This window comes from Apodemus sylvaticus, chromosome 19 (assembly GCF_947179515.1).
Source record: "Apodemus sylvaticus chromosome 19, mApoSyl1.1, whole genome shotgun sequence".
Classification (NCBI taxonomy): domain Eukaryota; kingdom Metazoa; phylum Chordata; class Mammalia; order Rodentia; family Muridae; genus Apodemus; species Apodemus sylvaticus.
Window position 1 is genome coordinate 25,125,576 of NC_067490.1, and position 21,351 is coordinate 25,146,926.

The 21,351-nt window shown below is 48.8% G+C and overlaps 1 protein-coding gene and 1 long non-coding RNA gene across 3 annotated transcripts in view; one reads left to right on the top strand and one right to left on the bottom strand.

Annotated features, from left to right (window-relative positions):
• The first annotated feature begins 7,832 nt into the window (after window positions 1–7,832).
• Hk1 (hexokinase 1) overlaps window positions 7,833–21,351 on the top strand; it is an 83,854-nt gene continuing 70,335 nt past the window's right edge. The window contains exon 1 of one of the 2 annotated variants that reach the window (XM_052164465.1): window positions 7,833–7,855. Coding sequence is in view for 1 of the 2 variants with exons in the window: in XM_052164467.1 (XP_052020427.1) it covers window positions 18,970–19,029 (60 nt within the window). In the remaining variant the exon portion in view is untranslated. Of the gene's footprint in view, window positions 7,856–18,819; window positions 19,030–21,351 lie in introns of those variants that run through there. The other variant, XM_052164467.1, reaches the window with a different exon arrangement.
• LOC127670151 (uncharacterized) lies at window positions 10,240–21,326 on the bottom strand. The gene is made up of 3 exons (XR_007974473.1): window positions 21,150–21,326; window positions 11,836–12,004; window positions 10,240–10,512 (listed from the first exon to the last, which is right to left on the bottom strand). It is a non-coding gene; the product is annotated as an uncharacterized LOC127670151 (long non-coding RNA).

Consider the following 21,351-nt stretch of genomic DNA (forward strand, 5'->3'; position numbering starts at 1 on the left):
CTGCTAGGCTAGCTTCCCCAAAGCCAGAACCGAGCCTGAAACACCCCTGCAAGAAAGGAGAAGATAGCCGGGCGGTGGTGACACACACTTTTAATCCCAGCACTTGGGAGGCAGAGGCAGGCGGATCTCTGAGTTTGAGGACAGCCTGGTCTACAGAGTGAGTTCCAGGACAGCCTGGTTAATATAGAGAAACCCTGTCTCAAAAAACAAGCAAAAGAAAGAAAGAAAGAAAGAAAGAAAGAAAGAAAGAAAGAAAGAAAGAAAGAAAGAAAGAAGAAACAAAGAAAGAAAGAAGAAACAAAGAAAGAAAGAAAGAAAGAAAAAAGAAGAAAGAAAGAAAAGAGAAAAGAAGAAAGAAGAAAGAAAGAAAGAAAGAAAGAAAGAAAGAAAGAAAGAAAGAAAGAAAGAAAGAAAGAGAAAGAAAGAAAGAAAAAGAAAGTAGAAGATACCCAAAGAATGTCATGTAGGCAAGATGGCTACACCCTTACAGACAATGAAGATGCTAAAACAGACCAGGGATAGAAAGATGAAGGTTCCAGGAAACTAACTCTCTAACTCCCCCCCCCTCTCTGTGTGTGTGTGTGTGTGTGTGTATGTATGTGTGTGTGTGTGTATACAGTCTGATATCTGATAATGTGTACTTCTAACTATACCAAGGTTTATAAAAAATACAGAATTTCATTTAAAATGGTAAATAAAAGGTCATCTATAAGTAAAGGTTCCTGCCAGGCTGTGGTAGCGAACACTTTTAATCCCAGCACTCAGGAGGCAGAGCCAGGCAGATCTTTGTGAGTTCAAGGCCAGCCTGGTCTACAGCCAGGGCTGCACAATGAAACCCTATCTCCAAAAACAAACAAACAAACAAACAAACACTGCCTTGAAGCTCACACTTGTAGGGTGTCCTCCACTTAAGCTTTGAACGGTCCTTCAGAGAGTCTACAAATACCAGGGAGCATTCACTAGGTATGAACACGGCACCAGTACCGTTTATGAACAAGCCTTCGACTCTGTGATCACACCCATTTCATAGCTGAGGGAAGGAACTGCAGCTCCATTGAGAAGCCTTCCCAGGCAGGGCATGGTGGCGTGCACCTTTAATCCTAGCCTTCAGGAGACAGAGGCGGGTGGATCTCTTTGAGTTTTAGGACAGCCTGGTCTACATAGTTCTAGGATAGCCAGGGCTACATAGTGAAATCCTCTCAAGATGGCGTTTTCCCAGGTCAAAGCTCGTAAAAGGGCAAGTAGGGCTTCGAGCTGCACATCCCCCTGCCTTGTACCTTAGCTTCCTCTTGAAGCTACATCCAACACTTTACTATGTGAGGGGTACAGCCATCTCACCCTCATTAAACTGGGGTGTCAGTACACAAGCAATCCAGTTACTGTTACTCCTCAGCACCCTACAGAATCCAAGTGCCAATTCCATTTCCTTACAGAAACCTTCACGAGGAGGGATTATGTAGAAATATCTACTCAAAATCTGATGCTGTAAACAAACACCAAGAATGAGAACCAGTCAGTCTTGTTTGTGCCTGTGTGCCACGCTCCAGCAGAGCTCCCCACTGCCAACCTTTGCCACTCGGGCCAGCTGCCTGGCATTGCACCTATATTTGAAAGCCTGGGTTCTTGGCTTCCCCAGTCGGAGTAGGAAAGGCCTTCAGTACAGGGAACTAATGAGGTAGCATTGAGACTGTTAGGCAAAGCACAGTACAGTCGGGAGCTGTTCTGTCTCTTAGTGATTGGACAAACGGGCCATCAATCTCCACTAAGTGGATAGGATTCACCTCTCAGCTTTACCGGTGTCAAGTGGACAAACTGTATACATTTAAGATATTATGTGGCCAGGCAGTGGTGGTGCATGCCTTTAATCTAAGCACTTGGGAGGCAGAGGCAGGTGGATTTCTGAGTTCGAGGCCAGCCTGGTCTACAGAGTGAGTTCCAGGACAGCCAGGGCTACACAGAGAAACCCTGTCTCGAAAAACCAAAAAAAAAAAAAAGGTATTATGTGTACACACACAGACACAAATACTACACACAGACACTAAGACACACAGATATACTATATACATACATACAGGCACACACATGCCACACATACACACAGACACACGCATACCACATACTACATGCCACATACACATACACACAGGTACACACACGCATGCCACACACACAGACACACACATACCACATACTACATAACACATACATATACACACAGGTATACACACACACACACACATACACACACACAGTGAAATCATTACCCCAGTCAAGCTAAGTTACACATGCATTATCTTGGCCATTCCTTTTTTCCCCAGTATGTATCATCTTAGCAAGTTTAATTACTCAGTACCTCACTATACTCTACATTGAGAGACAGAGAGAGAGACAGAGACAGAGACAGAGAAGAGAGAATGATTTTCAGTATTCCATGGAAAAAAGGGTAGATCTAAAAGTATTTTAGGGCCAGGGAGATGGCTTGGTAGGCGATGGCGCTTGCTGCTGCCAAACCTGAGTCCCCAGAACCCACAAGTTGGAAGCGGAAACTCAACTCCTGCAGGTTGCCCTCTGACCTCCCATGCTCCAAGTGGCGCACATGCACACAAACACAACCAATGTAAAACAAAGGACGCCGAAGCACAGCTCTCTTTTTGTGCTGTTGATACATAGGTATTTGGTGCGAAACTCGAAGGAGGAGACATACCTAAAGCGGTGGCCGCCATGTCTGCAGGAGCGTGATCTCAAGTTCTTAAAAACCTGTTACCTGCATCCTGGGACCTTAAAATGAGCCCATGCATCGCTCTTCAGAATGGAGTCTCCACAGCATAGTTTAAGCTAGACAGGCGAGGGCAACCAGAAACCAGGATGAAGGTCACGCCTCTGAAAAGATGGCATGTAGAAGGTGCCTTCGTTTCTCCCCAGGTCCGCTGATCACCTCCTGGAAGCACACGTCTCCTCCCTCCAGCCGAGAGCCCAGGAAGTGCTTCCCGAATAATGCCCTGCTAGAAACTTAATGTTTGGGCTTCTGGCTTTATCTGGGCTCACGGATCCTTCTAGCAGCTCTATTCTATCTGGGGTCAGTCCCCAGTAGCAGAGCTCCTCATTTGGTAAGGAGAGAATGGTATTGCAGAGACTCTAATTAGCCTCTTCTGAACTTTATAACCTTTGTCTAGGATCAGGAGACCCCACTTCTGAGGACAGAAGACCTCTGGGACAACAGCATAGACAGCACCTCTACATTATGGGACAGAACTGCCAGCGAGGACAGGTAACCGCCCACCCACCCCCATCCCCCAGGGTCTCACATATCCCAGGCTGGCCTCAACTTGCATGTAAACAGGGAATTCCTGCTGCTCCTCTGTCCGTCTCAAACGTGTTGGGCTGGCAGGCATACCCTACCACATCCAGTCTACATGGTGCTGAGGGTGGAGCCCAGGGCCTCTTGTGTGCTAGGTGAGCCCTCTGTCAACTGAGTCATGTGCCCAGTGTTCCCTAGCCTCTGAGAGGATCCTATATACCAAGCCTGACTCAGCCTACTCCCTCAGGGTGTTGCCTTGGGGTCCACCTCAGACCTGAGATATAGCAAGAACATCACAGTGAGGGCAGGAGCCTTCCATCTGGCCTCTGGCTCTCAGAACAGACCTGTGGTTTCTGCCCACGGGGAGTCTCGCAACCTCGTGGCTAGTCGCTTCTTGTAAAACTATACTATGCAGTCCTGCACATGGATTATAAGCGAGACTCTGGCTTCACTCTCTAAAGGAAGCCCCTTGGACTGAATTCCACCCCCCCCCAAACACTTTGCCCATTCCAACATTGAAGAATGTCTTCCTGAACACTGGAGCACACCTCAGAAAAGGTGGCTGCACAGATTGTATTCCTGCGAGTAGCTGACTTGTTTGAAACCCATCTTGCTGCACACAGGCCCCATGAGGGAGGGCTATAGATGGTTCTTTTAAGGGGTGGGGGAACTCATGTGCCTCATTGGTATAAATACACGTGACAGACCCAAGCCTCGAACATGTTACATGCCCCTAGGGCCAGGACTCCCTCAGAGCTGGGAGTAAAGAATGGTCTGATCAGCCCTTGGGGACATGATTATCCTAACTAGCCTTAAGAATCAAGGAGAGCAGGGGCTGGAGAGATGGCTCAGAGGATAAGAGCACTGACTGCTCTTCCAGAGGTCCTGAGTTCAATTCCCAGCAACCACATGGTGGCTCACAACCATCTGTAATGCCCTCTTCTGGTGTATCTGAAGACAGCTATAGTATACTCATGCGTAAAATAAACCTTAAAAAAAAAAAAAGATTCGGGGAGAGCAAACTTAGGGTGCAAGTTTAGGGTGCTGCTCTGGACCAGAGAGGAGGGGTTCTAGACATTAGACAGGGGGGGCCCAAAAAGTCCCTTCACCCTGGGAGTGGTAGTGTAAATTCCACCTTTTGTCCACTCTGAGAGAGCCTTTTGAAAAAGTTTGGCCCAGATGTGTTTCCCTTCCCTCAGAGGCTTCCAGAACATTGAAACTGTGTCTTCTTCCCTCCGTGAATTTATTCCCTCTTTGAGACAAGTTCTCACTCTAATAGCTTAGGCTGGCCTTGAACCCTCAATCTCCTGTCTCCACCTCCCGAGCAGTAAGATTACCATGGTAAGCTTACAGGATGCTGGGGATCGAACCCAGAGCTTCAGGAGCACTGAGCAAGCGCCTGAGCCACGCCGCAGTCCTCCTTCCTGTTTCTAACTCCTGAGCAGAAGCTCTCCACCCTGTTTTCAATTGCCAAACCTAAAGCACCCGTGTGGGTTCCAGTGGAACATGGTAGTCATAAGGGGCATCAATGTGAAGAGCCCCGTGGCCTTCAGACCTCTGAAGTCACCCCACCCCCACCCAGCCTCCTCCTCTACGCCTCAGCCGGTGTGGAAAATAGTGTCTCCTGCTCCGGGAAAGGACGAGGATTTCCAAACCACGAGGTTTATTTGGGATGTCACTGCCCCCTCCCCCTGCCCCCTTCCTGTGCCCTGTCTGGCTTTGCCAGCCCCAGGCAGAACGCCACCAAGAGTTTGTAAAGCAGCCCAGGCCTGCCTCGGCGAGGCGGCACAAAGCAGCCAGTGTTGCGGGTGCCATGTGGTCGTCAGGAGGCTTGGACACTTGTCTGGAATGCAGTGTCAACCCAAGGGTCTAGACTTGGTCTCTGTGCTACTTGGGAATCCAGAGAGACACATGGGCCCTGGGGGCTCAGACTCATGAGGACCAGGCATCCGTCAGGCAGCCCGAGGGAAGCGTCCGTTTTTATGAGCCTCTGGTGGTTGAAGAGCTATGCTGAGGTTGTCCCCGTTGCACGCGCAACCCCAACTGCATTTGTGGTACCTGTACCCGTGGACTCCTCCAGTAGTGGGTTGAATTTTCTTTTTTTTTTTTTTTGGTTTTTTGCATTTGTTCCTCTCCCCCTCCCCCCCCCCCCCAGGGTTTCTCTGTATAGCCCTGGCTGTCCTGGAGCTCACTCCTTAGATCAGGCTGACCTTAAACTCAGAAATCCGCCTGCCTCTGCCTCCCAGAGTGCTGGGATTACAGGCATGCGCCACCACCACCCAGCTGGGTTGAATTTTCAAGACAAAAATATTTCATCTCTCGTGGATGGTACAGACTTCGCATCTTGCCATGCCTTAAATGAGGCATTAGAACTGTGTCTAGCACCGTCCCGTCTCCCTGAAGCCATACACGTGGTGGGTTGTCCCAGCTGAGACACTGTACTCTGGGGAGTAAGTCTCCACTGTGGCCTGAGGAAGGACCAAACGGTGTAGCCCCATCTGGACAGCTCTCTCCACGACTGTTTGTCCAGACAGTATCTCCCATTGTTACCTGGGTCTTAATTCTCACAAGGCCTCTTAAGAATCTGGAAGGCTCTGATAGGGCATCAGCGTAAGGCAAGTTTAGACAGCCTGGGCCTTGGGGATGTGCAGAGCTTGTGTGGATGGTCTGAGGGCCAGTAGTGTGGGGTTTCTCTGTATAGCCCTGGCTATCCTGGAACTCACTCTGTAGACCAGGCTGGCCTCGAACTCAGAAATCTGTCTGCTTCTGCCTCCCAAGTGCTGGGATTACAGGTGTGCGCCACCACTGCCCGGCTCTCTCTCTCTCTCTCTTTTTTTTTTTTTAAGATTTCTTTATTTAATGTATATGAGTACACTGTAGCTGTCTTCAGACACACCAGAAGAGGGCATCGGATCCCATTACAGATGGTTGTGAGCCACCATGTGGTTGCTGGGAATTGAACTCAGGACCTCAGGACCTCTGGAAGAGCAGTCAGTCAGTGCTCTTAACTGCTGAGCCATCTCTCCAGCCCTGTGGGGTTTCTTTAATTTGGAACCTCTTGGAAGAGGGCCTAGTGAGGCACTTATAAAGAGCACACATTTACTCATTGAATAGTGTGAGTGAATCACCACAAGAAATGCTGAAAAGATGTGTCTCTGGGATGCTACAGAGCCTTCTAGGAGCCTCAGCGTCCTTCCTTATGAAGGGAGACTGTGCCTTCTCATCCATTGTGAATTGGGAGGAGCCAACAAGATGGCTCCCTGGGCCATGGCAACTCCTGCAGCTTGTCCTCTGGCCTCTCGTGCATGAGCCAACAAGATGGCTCCCTGGGCCATGGCAACTCCTGCAGCTTGCCCTCTGGCCTCTCGTGCGTGCGTGCTGTGGCTTGCGTGCTCCCCTCCCCCGGGATAGTGGTACTCCAAGTAAAGGTGATAATTTTTTAAAGGGTCAGGAGGAAGACTAGAAACCGTGCTCGTGATCTTCCATTGCTGTGACCAAATACCTGACACGCAGCAACCTGAGGGAAGCAAGGTCATTCCTCCTCACGGCTGAGGGAGCGGATGGTTGGTGCAGGAGTGTGTGTGCAGTGTGGACCGCCAAGACTCCTTGCTTCCTCAGGAAGCAGAGAGTGGACAGGAAGTGGGGTCAGGCTAGAACTCCTCAAGTTCTGGCCCCAGTGGCCATTTCCTCCAGTGAGGCTCACTTCTGAAAGCTTCCACAACTTTCCAAAATATAGCCATGGTGTATGTGGGGGGCGGGGGCGGGGGCGAGGGCGGGGGGGGGGGAGGCAGGGATCAGACGAGCCTCCGGTGCAGTTCACATTTAAGACTCATCGGGAACTAATAATGGAGCCAGGTCCCCAGCCAGGCCCGAGGACAGTAGGCTCTCTCACGGGCTGCTCTGGGAGGCCAGTGGCTACATCTCTAATCTCATAGAGCTGTGTTTTCTATACCAGTCAGCATACCTGTCTTCGTGGCCAGTCACTAGTGGACTGCTAGCTTCCTAACAACAAGGGCTGGGCCTCTCTTATTCTCCATTTGTCGTTTAAAAAAAAAAAAGACTTACGTACAAATGTTCTGCCTGCACATATGTTTGAGCACCATGGGCATGCCCAGGGCTGGAAGAGTTCAGGAGAGAGGGTGTCAGATCCCCTGGAACCAAAATTAGGGGCAGTTGTGACCCACCACGCGGATGCTGGGAACTGAATCAGCATCCTCTGTTAAACCGGTGCTCTAAACCACTGAGCCTTCTCTCCAGCCCCGTTTCTCCATCTTTGAACTCCCGGTGCCTTTGTGAGGATCCGATAAGTCTTCATTTGAATAAATTGATGAACTGGAGAAGTGGGGCTCATTGCCTTTCTCCTGAGGGGTCATTAGTCCCATCCCCCATCCGCACTGGCTCCTGCCGAGTCCCGTCCTCTGACTTTGATCAGCTCCACACAGCCATCTACATGGCTGCAGGGTGCCAAGCCAAAGCACCTGTGTGACTCTGTCTTGTTTTGTCTTACAGGCCGTAGATGTTGAACCACGAATACGACCCCCTCTCACAGAGGACAAGGTAAGAAGTATAAACGTGGGTTTGTTCGTTTGTTTGTTTGTTTATTTGGTTGTTCTTCAGGAGCTTTTTGTGTGTATAAAATAATGTTGCGTGGCTATTCTGTCCCCTCCTGGGGATTCTAATGATGAGTTTAAACCACGAGGCAGTCCCACGGTAGAGTCCCCTGGCGGAAAGCTATGTTTATTTTCAGACTGCTCCTCTCTGGGCCCAGATTTCCACACAGCAGGTTGCAGAGAGAAAACTTTTTTTTGTTTTGTTTTGTTTTTTTGGATTTGGTTTCAAGACAGTGTTTCTCTGTGTAGCCCTGGCTGTCCTGGAACTCACTCTGTAGACCAGGCTGGCCTCAAACTCAGAGATCCACCTGCCTCTGCCTCCCAGAGTGCTGGGATTACAGCCCACCCGGCTGAGAAAAAACCTTTTTAAGGAGGCCCCTTTCAGGCCCTTTCTTGGAAGCAAAAAGCATCTGAGCTGAACACAGGGCCCTACCTTGGCATGGCATTATGACTGGGAGGCCGAAGATGAGACGGGGTCTCTCTCCTCCACATTTCCAATTGTACAGACCTCAGAGCCCACCCCCTCTGGACTTCAACACGGACAAGTGTCAAGCCTTTCTTACCCACAGAGGCAGACATATTTCACAGGACCCCGAATCAGAGTTTTCTGTGCTTCCCTCCCATTCCCTGAGCAGGCACCATAAAGTGTTTTTAAGGCCGGCCGTGGGGAAGAAGGTCTATAGTCTTAGTACTCAGGGAGCAGAAGCCGGGGTGTGGGGTGGGATGGGGTGGGTGTGGGGTGTGATGGGGTGGGGTGTGATGGGTGGGGTGGCTGCAAATGTGAGGCCAGCCAGGGTACAAAATAAGACTTTGTTCCTGCAAAGAAAACAACAAGAAGCCGGGCGGTGGTGGCGCACGCCTGTAATCCCAGCACTCTGGGAGGCAGAGGCAGGTGGATTTCTGAGTTCGAGGCCAGCCTGGTCTACAGAGTGAGTTCCAGGACACTCAGGGCTACACAGAGAAACCCTGTCTCTACAAAAGCCAAATCCAAAAAAAAAAAAAAACAAAACAAAACAAAAAAACAAAAAACAAACAAACAAACAAAAAAAAAACAACAAGAAGAAAATGCAGTAGGTAGACTCCAACACGGTTTGCTCCATGGGAAGGTTAGGGTAAGGTAAAGGCTTTAGTAACGAACCTGCTGTAAGGGGGTAGTGATATGAGCCTTGGCACAGCCCTCAGCTAAGGCAGGAGAAGCAGCACAAATTTGGGGCCACACCGAACTACCTAGTGAGAGCCAGGCATAGTAAGACCTTGTCTCAAAAAAACAAAACAAAAACCAACCAAACAAAACCCATAAAATCAAACCAAACCAAAAACCAAAGCATCAGCTTTCTAAGTCTATTTTTGTTTGCTTGTTTTTGAGGCAGGGTTTCTCTGTGTAGCTCTGGCTGTCCTAGAGCTCCCTCTGTAGGCCAGCCTGGCCTTGAAACTTAAGAGATCTACCTGCCTCTGTAAATTTTTGTTTTGTTGACTGTGTAGTCCTGACTGGCTAGCCTGAAACTGTGTAGGCCGGGTTGTTCTTTAACTCACAAAGATCTTTCCGCCTTTACCTCCCCAGTGCGGTAGGAGGGAGGTGTTGGGGGAGTGGAGAGGAAAGGGTATGGCTTTTAAAACCTCAAAGCCACACCTCCTCCAACAAAGCCACACCTCCACCAATAAAGCCACACCTCCTCCAACAAAGCCACACCTCCTCCAATAAAGCCACACCTCCCAATCCTTCCCAAACAGTTCCACCAACTGGGAATCAAACATTCAAACATAGGGGCTGGAGAGATGGCTTAGCGGTTAAGAGCACTGACTGCTCTTCCGAAGGTCCTAAGTTCAAATCCCAGCAACCACATGGTGGCTAACAACCATCTGTAATGAGATCAGATGCCCTCCTCTGGGGTGTCTGAAGACAGCTAGTGTACTTACATATAATAAATAAATAAATCTTTAAAAAAAAACAAACATTCAAACATATGAGCCCACGGGGGCGGGGTGGTGGTGGTGGCCAATCTCTTTCAAATCACCAAACCTATCTGCTTTTGATCTTAGATTTCTCAACTCCAAACCAGGAGGCAATACATTTATGTTGTTAAACCACCCAGTCTGTGGCATTTCGTTACGGTAGCTATACCAAAGAATTTAACTCTCCAAAATGGAAAAACGTCAAATATTTTTCTGTCCTTGAAAGGATAAATAAGTTGTTATATGTCCACACGATGGAGTATTATTTGGCAGTAAAACAACACAGTTCAGATACACGCGGCAGAGAAAAACCTTAAAATCACGCCCAGTGAGAGAAAGCAATCACGAAAGACCACCTATTATATTGTTCCATTTGTATACAATATCCAGAACAGGCAAAGATAAGGACTTAACAAACAGATGTTTGCTGACAACCCATGCATATAGAAATTTGCAGGCTGACGGCTACCAGGAAGAGGGAGAGAGGAGATGTTCTAAGGCCCACAGTGGTGACGATCTCCTTGCTCAGAGACTGTATCACAAATCATTGGAGAATTAGCCGAGTTAGGCTGCGTCTCGTCCCAGCTCTTTGGAGGCTAAAGTAGGGAGAGCCCAAGAGTTTGCAGCTAGCCTGGGCAAACTGGCAAGGCCCTAAAAAACAAAAAACAAAACAAAGGAAAAAAACCACACACACACACACACACAAATCTTAAAACAACTAAATAAGGGTCTGGAGAGATGCTCGTCTTGAGGTAAGAGTACTTGTTGTTCTTGCAGAACACCAAGCTCAGAAAACATCTGAATTCCAGGCCTAGGGGATTCAAAGCCTTCGTCTGGCCTTGCTAAGCACTGTATACACCTGGTGCACACATACACACAGAGGCAAAATGGTCACACACATGAATCAGAACGACAAAAATTAGATGATTAAATTATGTAATATGCGAGTTTACATCTCAATAAAACATGCCTTCACAAAGCCCCGGCCTTTGGGGGCCCAGGCAGGAAGATCATGAGTTCAAGCCCAATCTGGGATACAGTCAGACCATATCCCCAAAAGGAAACCTCTCCTGTAAGGATTCCCTAGCAGCCGGGCGCTGGTGGCGCACGCCTGTAATCCCAACACTCTAGGAGGCAGAGGCAGGCAGATTTCTGAGTTCGAGGCCAGCCTGGTCTACAGAGTGAGTTCCAGGACAGCCAGGGCTACGCAGAAACCCTGTCTCGGAAAAAAAAAACCAAACCAAATCAAAAAAAAAAAAAAAAAAAAGGATTCCCACAAACCTCCTGAACCAAAAGAACCCAGGAGATCAGTTTCCCAAACAAGGCTTCTGGTTCCTTAGCAGAGCTCTTCTGAGGGGGCGGTTTAACCCTTTGTGGGCCAGAATGCAGAAGGCATCCTGAGAGGTGAGGTTGGGAGTGAGTGAGTGTCCTTAGTTGATTTCCTTTGTTCTGAACAGATTTGGTGACAGGTGAGACATGGCCCATGGGACATTAGGTACCTGGGGACAAGGCTTGGTTTTCCAGCTTGGGTGACGGAGCGAGTCCTGCCTGGGATACCCTTGCCCACTCTGGCTTCTCCCTCCTTTTGTTCTGCCCAAAGGTCATACCCTCAGGTGTCCTGTCCACCCTTCCTGTCCACCCTGCTTGCGACGATTCCCCCGGACCCCTTGGCTGCTTAGCCTCTACATTGGCTAGGAATGAGTTTGGCTACTTGTAATAGAAAAACCCTCAAACAGCCACAAGGCAATCTCATTTTTTCTCTTTATTTTGGAAATCTGGAGATAGGAAGTGTGGGGCTGGTGCAGGGTGCAGGGCACCTTGCTGACTCTGGTTGGCACAGGGACACGGGCACCTGTTTTAATTTGGTGCTTTATCTTGTCCAGCTGCCATGCCCAAGGTGATTTCACAATCCATGGAGCTAGCAGGAAGGGGGCAGGAAAATCGTTCTAGGGAAAGGGGCACAAAGGCTGTTACCTGAAGGACAAAAGCTGTTACTGGTGGGAAGTCACCAGGAGAGACTCCAACTTGCATCCCTTTATCTGCCTGGCTGGAGATTGGTCACATGGCCGGGTAGCTACAGAGGAGGCTGGAAATATGATCCTGATCCTGGGCTGGTGGCGGTGGTAATGGTGGCTGAATTCAGCTAAAAACAGAAACATTGATTAGTCAGATCAAAGGAGAAGTGGTTATCACGGTATGTGGCCGGCTAGCGACACCGCGCTGGCGCCTGCGTGATACATATTCAAGTAGAGTTTGTTCACTGTCTCCCAAAATGTGGTCAGACATGGTGTCTTGTCCATTGCCACATTTGGGATGACCGGGGAAATGCAGAGAAGAGAGTGTCTGAGATATTTATTGAGGTGAAAGAATGACGCTGTGGGTACTTGAGAAATACTAGGGTTCTGTTCTACATTTGGTTTTCTGAGACAGAGTCTAGACATGTAGCCCAGGCTGGCCTTGATGCGTCTGATTGTGGCACCCAAGTGCGGGGATTACAGGAGTGAGCCGCCTGAGCTGATAAAGTATATTTCCTAATAAATGACCGCAGTAGGAGGCACTGTTTTCAGCGTCTATAGGAGGGAAGGGTTTGATGCTTGGAGAAGCTCGAAGTGTGTGTTGGGAGCTTGGGAGTCACGTGGAGGCTGAAAGGCTTGACGAGAGTGACTCTTCAAGGCGTTTGCATTGAGATATGCCTACAGAGGGGCTGGCTAGATGGCTCAGAGTGTAGAGGCGGTTCCAGGACCCCCAAATTAGAGGGAGATAACTGGCTCCTGTTCGTGGTCCTTGAGCCCCACATGTGTACCACAGGGTGCCCATGATCACACACACACACACATAAGTAAATGAATGAATGAATGAAAGTTTAAAAAGACACGCCTATAGACCACAGCTCTTTTATTTTTAAGATTGGGTCTCACTACATAGTCCTGGCTGGCATGGAACTTGCTATGTAGACCAGGCTGACTTTAAATCTGGGGTAATCTCCTGCCTTTGCCTCCTAAGTTTTGGATACAGCAAGGCTTTTTGTTGTTGTTGTTTTGGTTTGGTTTGTTTGTTTGGTTTGGTTTTGAGACAGGATTTCTCTGTGTAGCTCTGGATTCCTGGAACCAACTCAGTAGCCCAAGCTGGCCTTTAACTCAGAGATCTGCCTGCCTCTGCCTTCTGAGTACTGGAACTAAAAGCATACACACCACTGTGAAAGTTTTTATTCTGACATTAAATGTCAGCTCAGATTCTTACTGCCTCCGTCTGCTAACCTAGGCCTAGTCCTGGAAGCTTCTAGCCTCTTATCTATAGGCCTAGAATGTTTCCAGCCTCTGAGACTTACTGCTGAGCTAGCCCACCCTTTCTAGTTCTTTCTGTACTCTGGCTGGCTGGTTCAACTCAGCTCTTCTGGCCCAAAACATGCTGACTGAGTCAATCTGGGTTCTCCCAGCTTCTCACTGAATTGCTCTGCGTGGCCTCAAACTAACTCTGGCAATGAGTTCTGATCTGCTGGCTCCTTCTCATTCTCTGGCTCGTTCTGTCTTCACCAAGGTCTAGCTTGTTCTCTCTGCGAGCTGTCTCTGTACAACATCCCAGGGAAGCTGCCTCCTCCTTCCTCTCTCTCTGCACTGCCCCTCAAGTAGCTTCCTCTTCCTCTCTCTTCTCGAGGAAGCTGGGTGTATCCTATTCTGTCAAATCTTTCTCTGATTCATCACTTTGTCTGCCACTCAATTAAACATCACATCACTTTTATTTGTTTGTTTGTTTGTTTTAGTTTTTTGAGACAGGGTTTCTCTGTATAGCCCTGGCTGTCTTGGAACTCACTCTGTAGACCAGGCTGGCCTTGAAATCAGAAATCTACCTGCCTCTGCCTCCCAAGTGCTAGAATTAAAGGCATGCACCACCACTGCCTGGCTATCACATCACTTTTAAACATGGGTGTTTCTTCTAGAAACTAACTTTACCTTCATTGTTTTGGATTATGTACCAAGGGTGTGTCTGTATTCCAGCCACAGGGATTCAAGGTGTGTGCTAAGGGCTGAGCCACACCCTAACTAAAAACATTTCTTTTTCAGAAATAACACAATATCAAGGTTCACAAAGTTATCAACTATCCAGGCACACACCACTGCTGCCCAGCAATGCAGGGCTTCTTAGGTTTCTCCATTTGTGACCCACTTTTGCCTAAGAATTTTTTTTGGTTTTTTGGATTTGTTTTTTCGAGACAGGGTTTTTCTGTATAGCCCTGGCTGTCCTGGAACTCACTCTGTAGACCAGGCTGGCCTGGAACTCAGAAATCCACCTGCCTCTGCCTCCCAGAGTGCTGGGATTACAGGCGTGCACCACCACCGCCAGGCTTGCCTAAGAATTTTTTTATATGACCCTGAGTACCTAGGGCAGTGTACAAACCCAATACTTATTGATAATAAATCGTAATTTACTTTAAAATGAGTCATATTTTTTAAAAAATTTTTAATATAGGGTTTCACTGTGTAGCCATTGTTGCCCTGAAATGTGCTGTGTAGACTAGACTGGCCTCAAACTCACAGGAATCCTCCTGCCTCTGCCTCCCAAGTGCTGAAATTAAAGGCATGCACTACTATGGTTGGCTATAACTTTTAAATTAAATTACCGATTCTTGTGTGGGGAGGGGAATGATGGTGTGTACACTTGCATGTATGGAGGTCAGACGACTTTGACAGTAGGTTCTCCACTCCAGCTCGTGGGCTTACACGGCAACAGAGCCATCTTGCCAGCTCTAATGTGCATCTACTCTTACTCCTGATTAAAGATGACAGCAATCTGGCTGCTAACGAGATGGGTGCATTTATTTTTCCATAAGGAACTAAACCTGGCCTGAATATTTTATCCTGAAGGACATACCAAGCCTTTATGGTCCTTTTTAGAGTCAATGGGTGTTCAGTTTTGTAAACATCGATGCTGAGAAAACCACTTCCCATAAACACACAGGATAAGATGGCAGAAGCACATTCAGGCTCATTTCAGAAATTGTGAGAAATTCTGTCTTAATCCTGAGCTAAAATCCACTGAACGGTTTTTAAATTGCTCATTAGTTCATCTAGCTCTTTTTGTTCGTTTGTTTGAGACAGGGTTTCACTGTGTAGCCCTGGCTATTCTGGAACTCACGTACATAGCCCAGGCTGTCTATGTAATCACAGACATCCTCCTGCCTCCGCCTCCGCCTCCCAGGATCTGGAGTTAGAGGTGTGTGCTACCATGCCCTACTATCAAGTGGCAATTTTTAAAATCAGACTTTCGAGCTCATGCGGTCTGCAGAGATTGCTAATTCGATAAGTGCTAACAAACGGTGTCCGGAAAACATTAAGGGCTTTGTAGAATTTGTATAATACCGTTCTTACTCTCGGAGCTAAAACACCACAGATCATAACACACCTGATGCTAAACACATGAGCTGCCGTCGAGCCCCAAAGAGCTCAGAACACCTGACATGTGGCAAGTCCTGCCCAGGGTCTTAACCCATTCTTACCATGAAGCTAATCGTGTCAAGTTTAAAAGTGACTTGATGGTGTGCACCTTTAATCCCAGCACTTGGGAGGCAGAAGCAGAGGCATCCCTGTGTTAGAGGCCAGCTTGGTCTGCATAGTGAATTCAAGCCAGCCTAGGCTACATGGTGAGACCCTGTCTCAAAATAAAATAAAACACCCCTTCCCAACAGATAATGATTCCCAGCCCTTGGGAGGCAGAGGCAGAGGCAGAGCAAGAGGCGGGCAGATTTCTGTGACTCCATAGATAGCCTGGTCTGCATAGTGAGTTCCAGGACAGGCAGGGCTACGCAGAGAAACCATTTTAAAAAAATTTGCTATTTGCTAACAACAACAACAACAACATGACTAATCTTTACTTCTCTGAATTCAAATATCTTTTCATTTAGGAAATTAGGTGAAAATACCAAGTCAGTACTTAATGTTTGATGGCTTGCTTATTAGATTCCCTCTGAACTCTCCTCCCCAGGAACCCTGACGGGGCGTGCGTGGATTTGGACTGTGTGTGTAAGCATTTCCAAGTGTATTTTGGCACTAAATCAAAGGCAGTGGGTGGAGGCAGACCCCTGCTGGCTCTGTGCAGGTGGCCGAGTGTGGGGACTGGGCAGCGTTGTCCTGGAAAGCCGTGGCGGTCAGCACGGGCGCTTGTGATTGCTCTGGGCCACCAAGATAACGGCTTTCTTGTGGTTTGAAGAGGCCTGGCTTGAGATAAAGAACAGGTGTCTAGGAGAGGTGCCGCGGGCCTGCAGTCTAACCCTCCCTCTCACAGGCCTTCCTACCAGCCCCCCTTGGGGCAGAAGCTGGGGATGTGGGAGTCCAGCTGTCACTGAGTGGTGGTAAATCAAGTCAGGGCAAAGCCAAGCTGGCAGGCAGGAGCCATTATGACACCAGAGGGGCAGGTGTTTGAGGAACCAGTAGAGCGATTACCAGGGTAACCACAGTACAAATTCTCATACAAAACTTAAATTGGGCGCCCCCATTTTCTTCTTGTTTGATCCCAACTCTGGCTCTAATGCCTGAAGTCCATTTGCTTGTCAAACCCACCTATTAAGATGGAGGCAACGCTTTTACAGGTCTTGGTTGATGGTGGTGGTGGTGTGTATGTGTGTGTGGTGTTGTGTGGTTGTGTGGGCTAGAATTGGCTACAGGTGCACGCCTTGGGCTGAAGAAGGCTCTCAGGTCTGGCCCAACCCTCGCTACATAATTATCAACAAGGGTGGCTAGACTCCGGCTGTGTTAGGAATCTCGGGTTTTACAGTGAAGTCTAGCTGTGGTTAAGCATTGGCCTATATTTATTAAACACTAGCTGAGCTAACACAGGACATTATCCATTATTAAACAAGCCTTCGGGGTTGTTAGCGTATTGATCCTGTTAGCATCTTGGGGGACAGAACTTTACTCCAGTCAGAGGGAAAGTAGCTAAGAATGTAATTTTATCAACCCAGCCGCTACGGGAGGGTGCTGGGAAGTGCTGGTACTTTTGGAGCAAGGCTGATTAGAGGTTGCCTTGAACTTTCACCCCTTGGTATTTGGCGTCAGAAAGCCCCCACAGGCTGCTAAGAGCACTACTTGGGGCTCCATTATGGAAGTCATCATGTCTTGTCTGAATCAGCAGTTCTCATTGGGCAAGTTATAAACCAGGGTTCCAGTCACTGAGGTATCGCTCAGGAACCCTGCTGTGTGCCGGGCCAGTATCTTCTCTTCACTGCAAGACCTTCAGTTCTACAGCTCTCTCTCTCTCTCTCTCTCTCTCTCTCTCTCTCTCTCACACCTCATTGACTGATTAAGTGGAGGTAATGATATTTGTCCTCGTAACCTTTCCAGGCTGTTATCGGGAGAAATGAGGCAATACATGAGAAACTGCTCTGTAAACTGGTGACATTATGTAAACATGGTCACTGGGAGCCGTGCGCTCCCTGATGCCAGGGGTTCAGCCCATCTGTCGGAGATCACTGTGGAGGAATTCCCAGCACTTGGCGGGTGGTGGATGGGAATGAATTAGATGTCCTAAACATTCAGTCTATATTGTCTTCTGGGCAGGTGAGTTTGGTGTAGCGGCAGTCTGACAGCATTTGATCCTTCCCACGACTTATACACAGTAAATGAACTGAGAGTTCATTGGACTCGTGGGAAAGCTGAAACTTGCCCAGAAGGGGAAGAAACTTGAGATTCTCTGGGTTGAAGTCTTCCTTTGGGTCTGGGAGTCGTCAAGGGAGCTTGAACTGGGGTTTAAGACTTGTGTCGCATAGCCTGAGGCAATATTCTATTGCTACAGTCCTCGCTGCTGCCCAGCAAGCACGAAGCCCTCAGTTTAACTCCAAGTATATGTTCCGTGTGATACTGTGTACCCGGGATCCAAGCACTCAACAGGTAGAGACCAGAGATCAAAGTTGAGAAACATCCTTAGCTATATAGAGTTCAGGCCAGTTTGGGCTACATAGGACTTTATCAAAAAGAAAAGGAACAGGGGGTAGGGTACCAAAGGGGAGAAAGACACACACACACACACACACACACACACACACACACACACACACACATGAAGAGAATAACCAAGAGTTCAAAGCCAGCCTGGTCCATAGAGTGAATTCCAGGATAGCCAGGACTACATAGAGAGGTCATATCTTGAGAAACGAACCAAACAACCAAACAAAAATAACTCATGCATGAGGTCTGAAGAGAGATGACTCCGTAGTAAAGATTGCTGCCTGCTCCAGCTGAGGACCTAGGTTCAAGTCCCAGCATCCACATGGTGGCTCACAAACATCTGTAACTCCAGTACCAGGGGATCTGATGAGCTCTTCTAATCTCCTTGAGTACCAGGAACATGCATGATATACACACACAAACACTATATATATACATATATATGTGTGTATGTATATGTATGTATATATATGTATATATGTGTATATATATGTATATGTGTATATATATGTATATATGTATGTATATATATGTATATATGTATATGTATGTATATATGTATATGTATATATGTATGTATATATATGTATATGTATATATGTATATGTATATATATGTAAACTATTCACATAAAAACCCTAAAAAAATTAAAAATAAACTCAGGCATAGTAGTGCACATCTTTAATCCCAGCACTAGCTAGACAGAGGTAGGCAGATCTCTGTGAGTTCAAGGCCAGCCTGGTCTATATAGAGAGTTTCAGGACTGCCAGAGCTACATAGTAAGACCTTGTTTCAAAAACAAACTAACAACAACAACAGCAACAATAAACGAACAAACATTCATGAGGTGGTCTAGGGCTCAACTGAGAGAAGACACAACACAGCCGTAGTTATGTGGCTCCAGGGACCTTGCCTGATGGAAGCAGATAAGACCAGGCCTCCAGGAGACAGTCGCCCATATCAGGGAGGCAGTCTTGACTCGGAGTTGCTTATCTGGCCCAGGCTGCCTGAGGTGGTGGGGTAGGATGGACAGAGGGAGGGCTGGCTAGGCATCAGAACTGGGGTTGAGTACCGGCTCCAAATTCTACCGCAACCTGCCGCTGGGCAAGATGGCCCACCAGCTGGGCATCCTACGCCTTATCTGTAGAGAAGAGCCCTGGTCTCCTTTTGCATGGATTCTGAGCACTGTCCGAGCGTGTCCTGTGGAGGTGCTGGGGCCTGGGAGGTCAGGGTGAGTGGCTGAGGTCAGGGGAGGCCGGCTCGGGAAGGAAGGCCGGATGTGCCTTCCTTTGGTGAAGCTGGAACTTGGACGGGTGTAGGTGAACAGGAAAGGGTGGGCGAGCCAGGGGGTAGGAGCAGAGCCACCACGGGACGGACCTGTGTGCTTTGAGGACAGTGGGAAACAGCTGTTCCGCGGCCAGGGGCCAGGGAAGAGATAACGAGTAGCAGGGTCAGCTACAGGGCTAACGTGTTTAAATTGGTTCCATCAGAATGCAGGGCCCAGAAGGGACTGCAGACAGGGGCATAACGCAATTAAGGTTGCTTTTCAGTGTGACTGTCGTGACCTGCAGCTCGGGATGGCTTGGATGGCTGGTGGCCAACAACGAGAAAACCAGCTCAAATGTTCTTGTCATATTTCTAGCTAGACAGGAGAAAAACTGGGGTGGGGAAGGTGTTGGGAGCAGCAGCGAGTCTGGCTTAGAGACGGGTATTAGGAAACAATGCTAAACCTTGGTGCCTGTGTGTGTGTGTGTGTGTGTGTGTGTGTGTGTATGTGTGTGTGTCTGTGTACAGCTTGGTACACGGGTTGGGCAAGGGGCAGCAGCGGTACCTACCTGTCTACAAGCTTGGCTAGCTTTTTCCCAATTCTGGTTTGTTGGGTAAGGGTTATATGGGGACAGATTATAGTGATAGCTGAAGGCTAGGGGCCGTGAGCCTGACACTGGGGGCAGAGAGGTAGTCCATTCAACATACAGAGCTCTGAGGAAACAAAACAACCCTTCATCCTCGAAGACTTCCCAGCCTTGAGAGCTGGCTGGCAGAAGTACACTTGCAGATTCAAATGCAGCTCAGAAGAACCATTTTGTCCTGACGCTGGCGGCCATGTCGGTAGCGTTCGTGTGTGTGTGTGTGTGTGTGTGTGTGTGTGTGTGTGTGTGTGTGTGTGTGTTAATTTGAGATTTATGTGGGCCTCAAATGCTAATCATCTTGAGGGGAGAGTCTACTAGGAAAATAATTTAAATTTAAGTTAGGCCCTCCCCGGGCCTGGAAATAGTGACATACAGGTGACAGGCTCCCAAACTTTAACCTGTAGGCTCCCAAGGTCATTCTATGAGAGTACTCCCCACTTAATACGTTAGACACAAGTGTTTATGCTCTTTCACAAAAATCACGGGGTGTAGGCATCAGTAGCTACAGATCCATCTTATGGGTAAAGAAAAAGACCCCGAGAGGTGACTCAGGACACATCTGCACCTGCCACTAGGCAGGGTGGGGATGTATTCTGGACAGAGGCCTCAGTTCTACCACCTCCTTCTTAGTGGGCCGTGGTGGCTGGAAGGCCCCTGGGGGATTTGAATGGGGTCCTAGCCAGGGGCTCCAACCCCCTTCCCCCTCCCCTCCCCCCCCCCCCCCCCCGTGTGGGGTAAAAGTCACCCCAGGGCATATGTTGCCGCCCTGGTCGCAGGAACATGGCCTACAAGAGAAGCTGCACGCGACGGCTGGCCAGGTCACCAGCCCTGAAGCGGAGCAAACCCGGCTCTACTGAGCAGCAACTGTAAAACGTCGCCTCAGGTTCCTCACCTGTAGAATCAGAGTGGTAGTCACTTCCGTACGTCTGAGTTCTTACTTATCATAAAGTACAAACACGATTTCCCCTCAATCCCTGCCCTGAACAGTACCCTCAGCCTCCCAGAAGCTGGATGCCCAAAAACCAGAGAAGGAAGCGCGCGGTGGGGGGCTCGGGGCAGATTAGGATTAGCCCCAAATTCCATTCGGGGGCCACGAGCTCTTACATGATGTCACGTCACAGGGGCAGGCGGTTTGGGTTTAGCTGTGTGAACCCTGACAATTTGGGATGTAGAGCCGGCAGGCCATGGTGGGATGCCGGGCATCATTCTTAGCTTCTAGGGCAGGCAGGCACAGGGACCCAGAGCAAGATGAGTGAAGCCGCCTAGTTTCGGCTTCCGCTCTCTTTCCACGCCTACTTGTGTGCTTCCCCCAACAGTGAGGATGGGGGGGCGGCGACGAGCCCTAATCTCCGAGGAAGGGGTGTGGCCCCGTTCGTGTTCCCCAGTTTGTGGTGTCCTGGATCTGTCCTCTGGTCCCCTCCAGATCGTGTCCTACACCCACCTGCTCAGGCATGGCACTGTGCCACCACGCGTGACCGTGCGCTCCTTACGTGGGGGACGTGCAGGGTGCTGCCTCCTTTCCGGCGCGGGAGGGAGCGGCCGTCACTCTCCCGGCTCTGGCTGGGAAGCCCCAGCCGTAGCGCTGCAGAGGCGCCTTGTAGCCAATGGGGACTGAGGAGGTGGGCCGGCTGGCGGTTGTCACC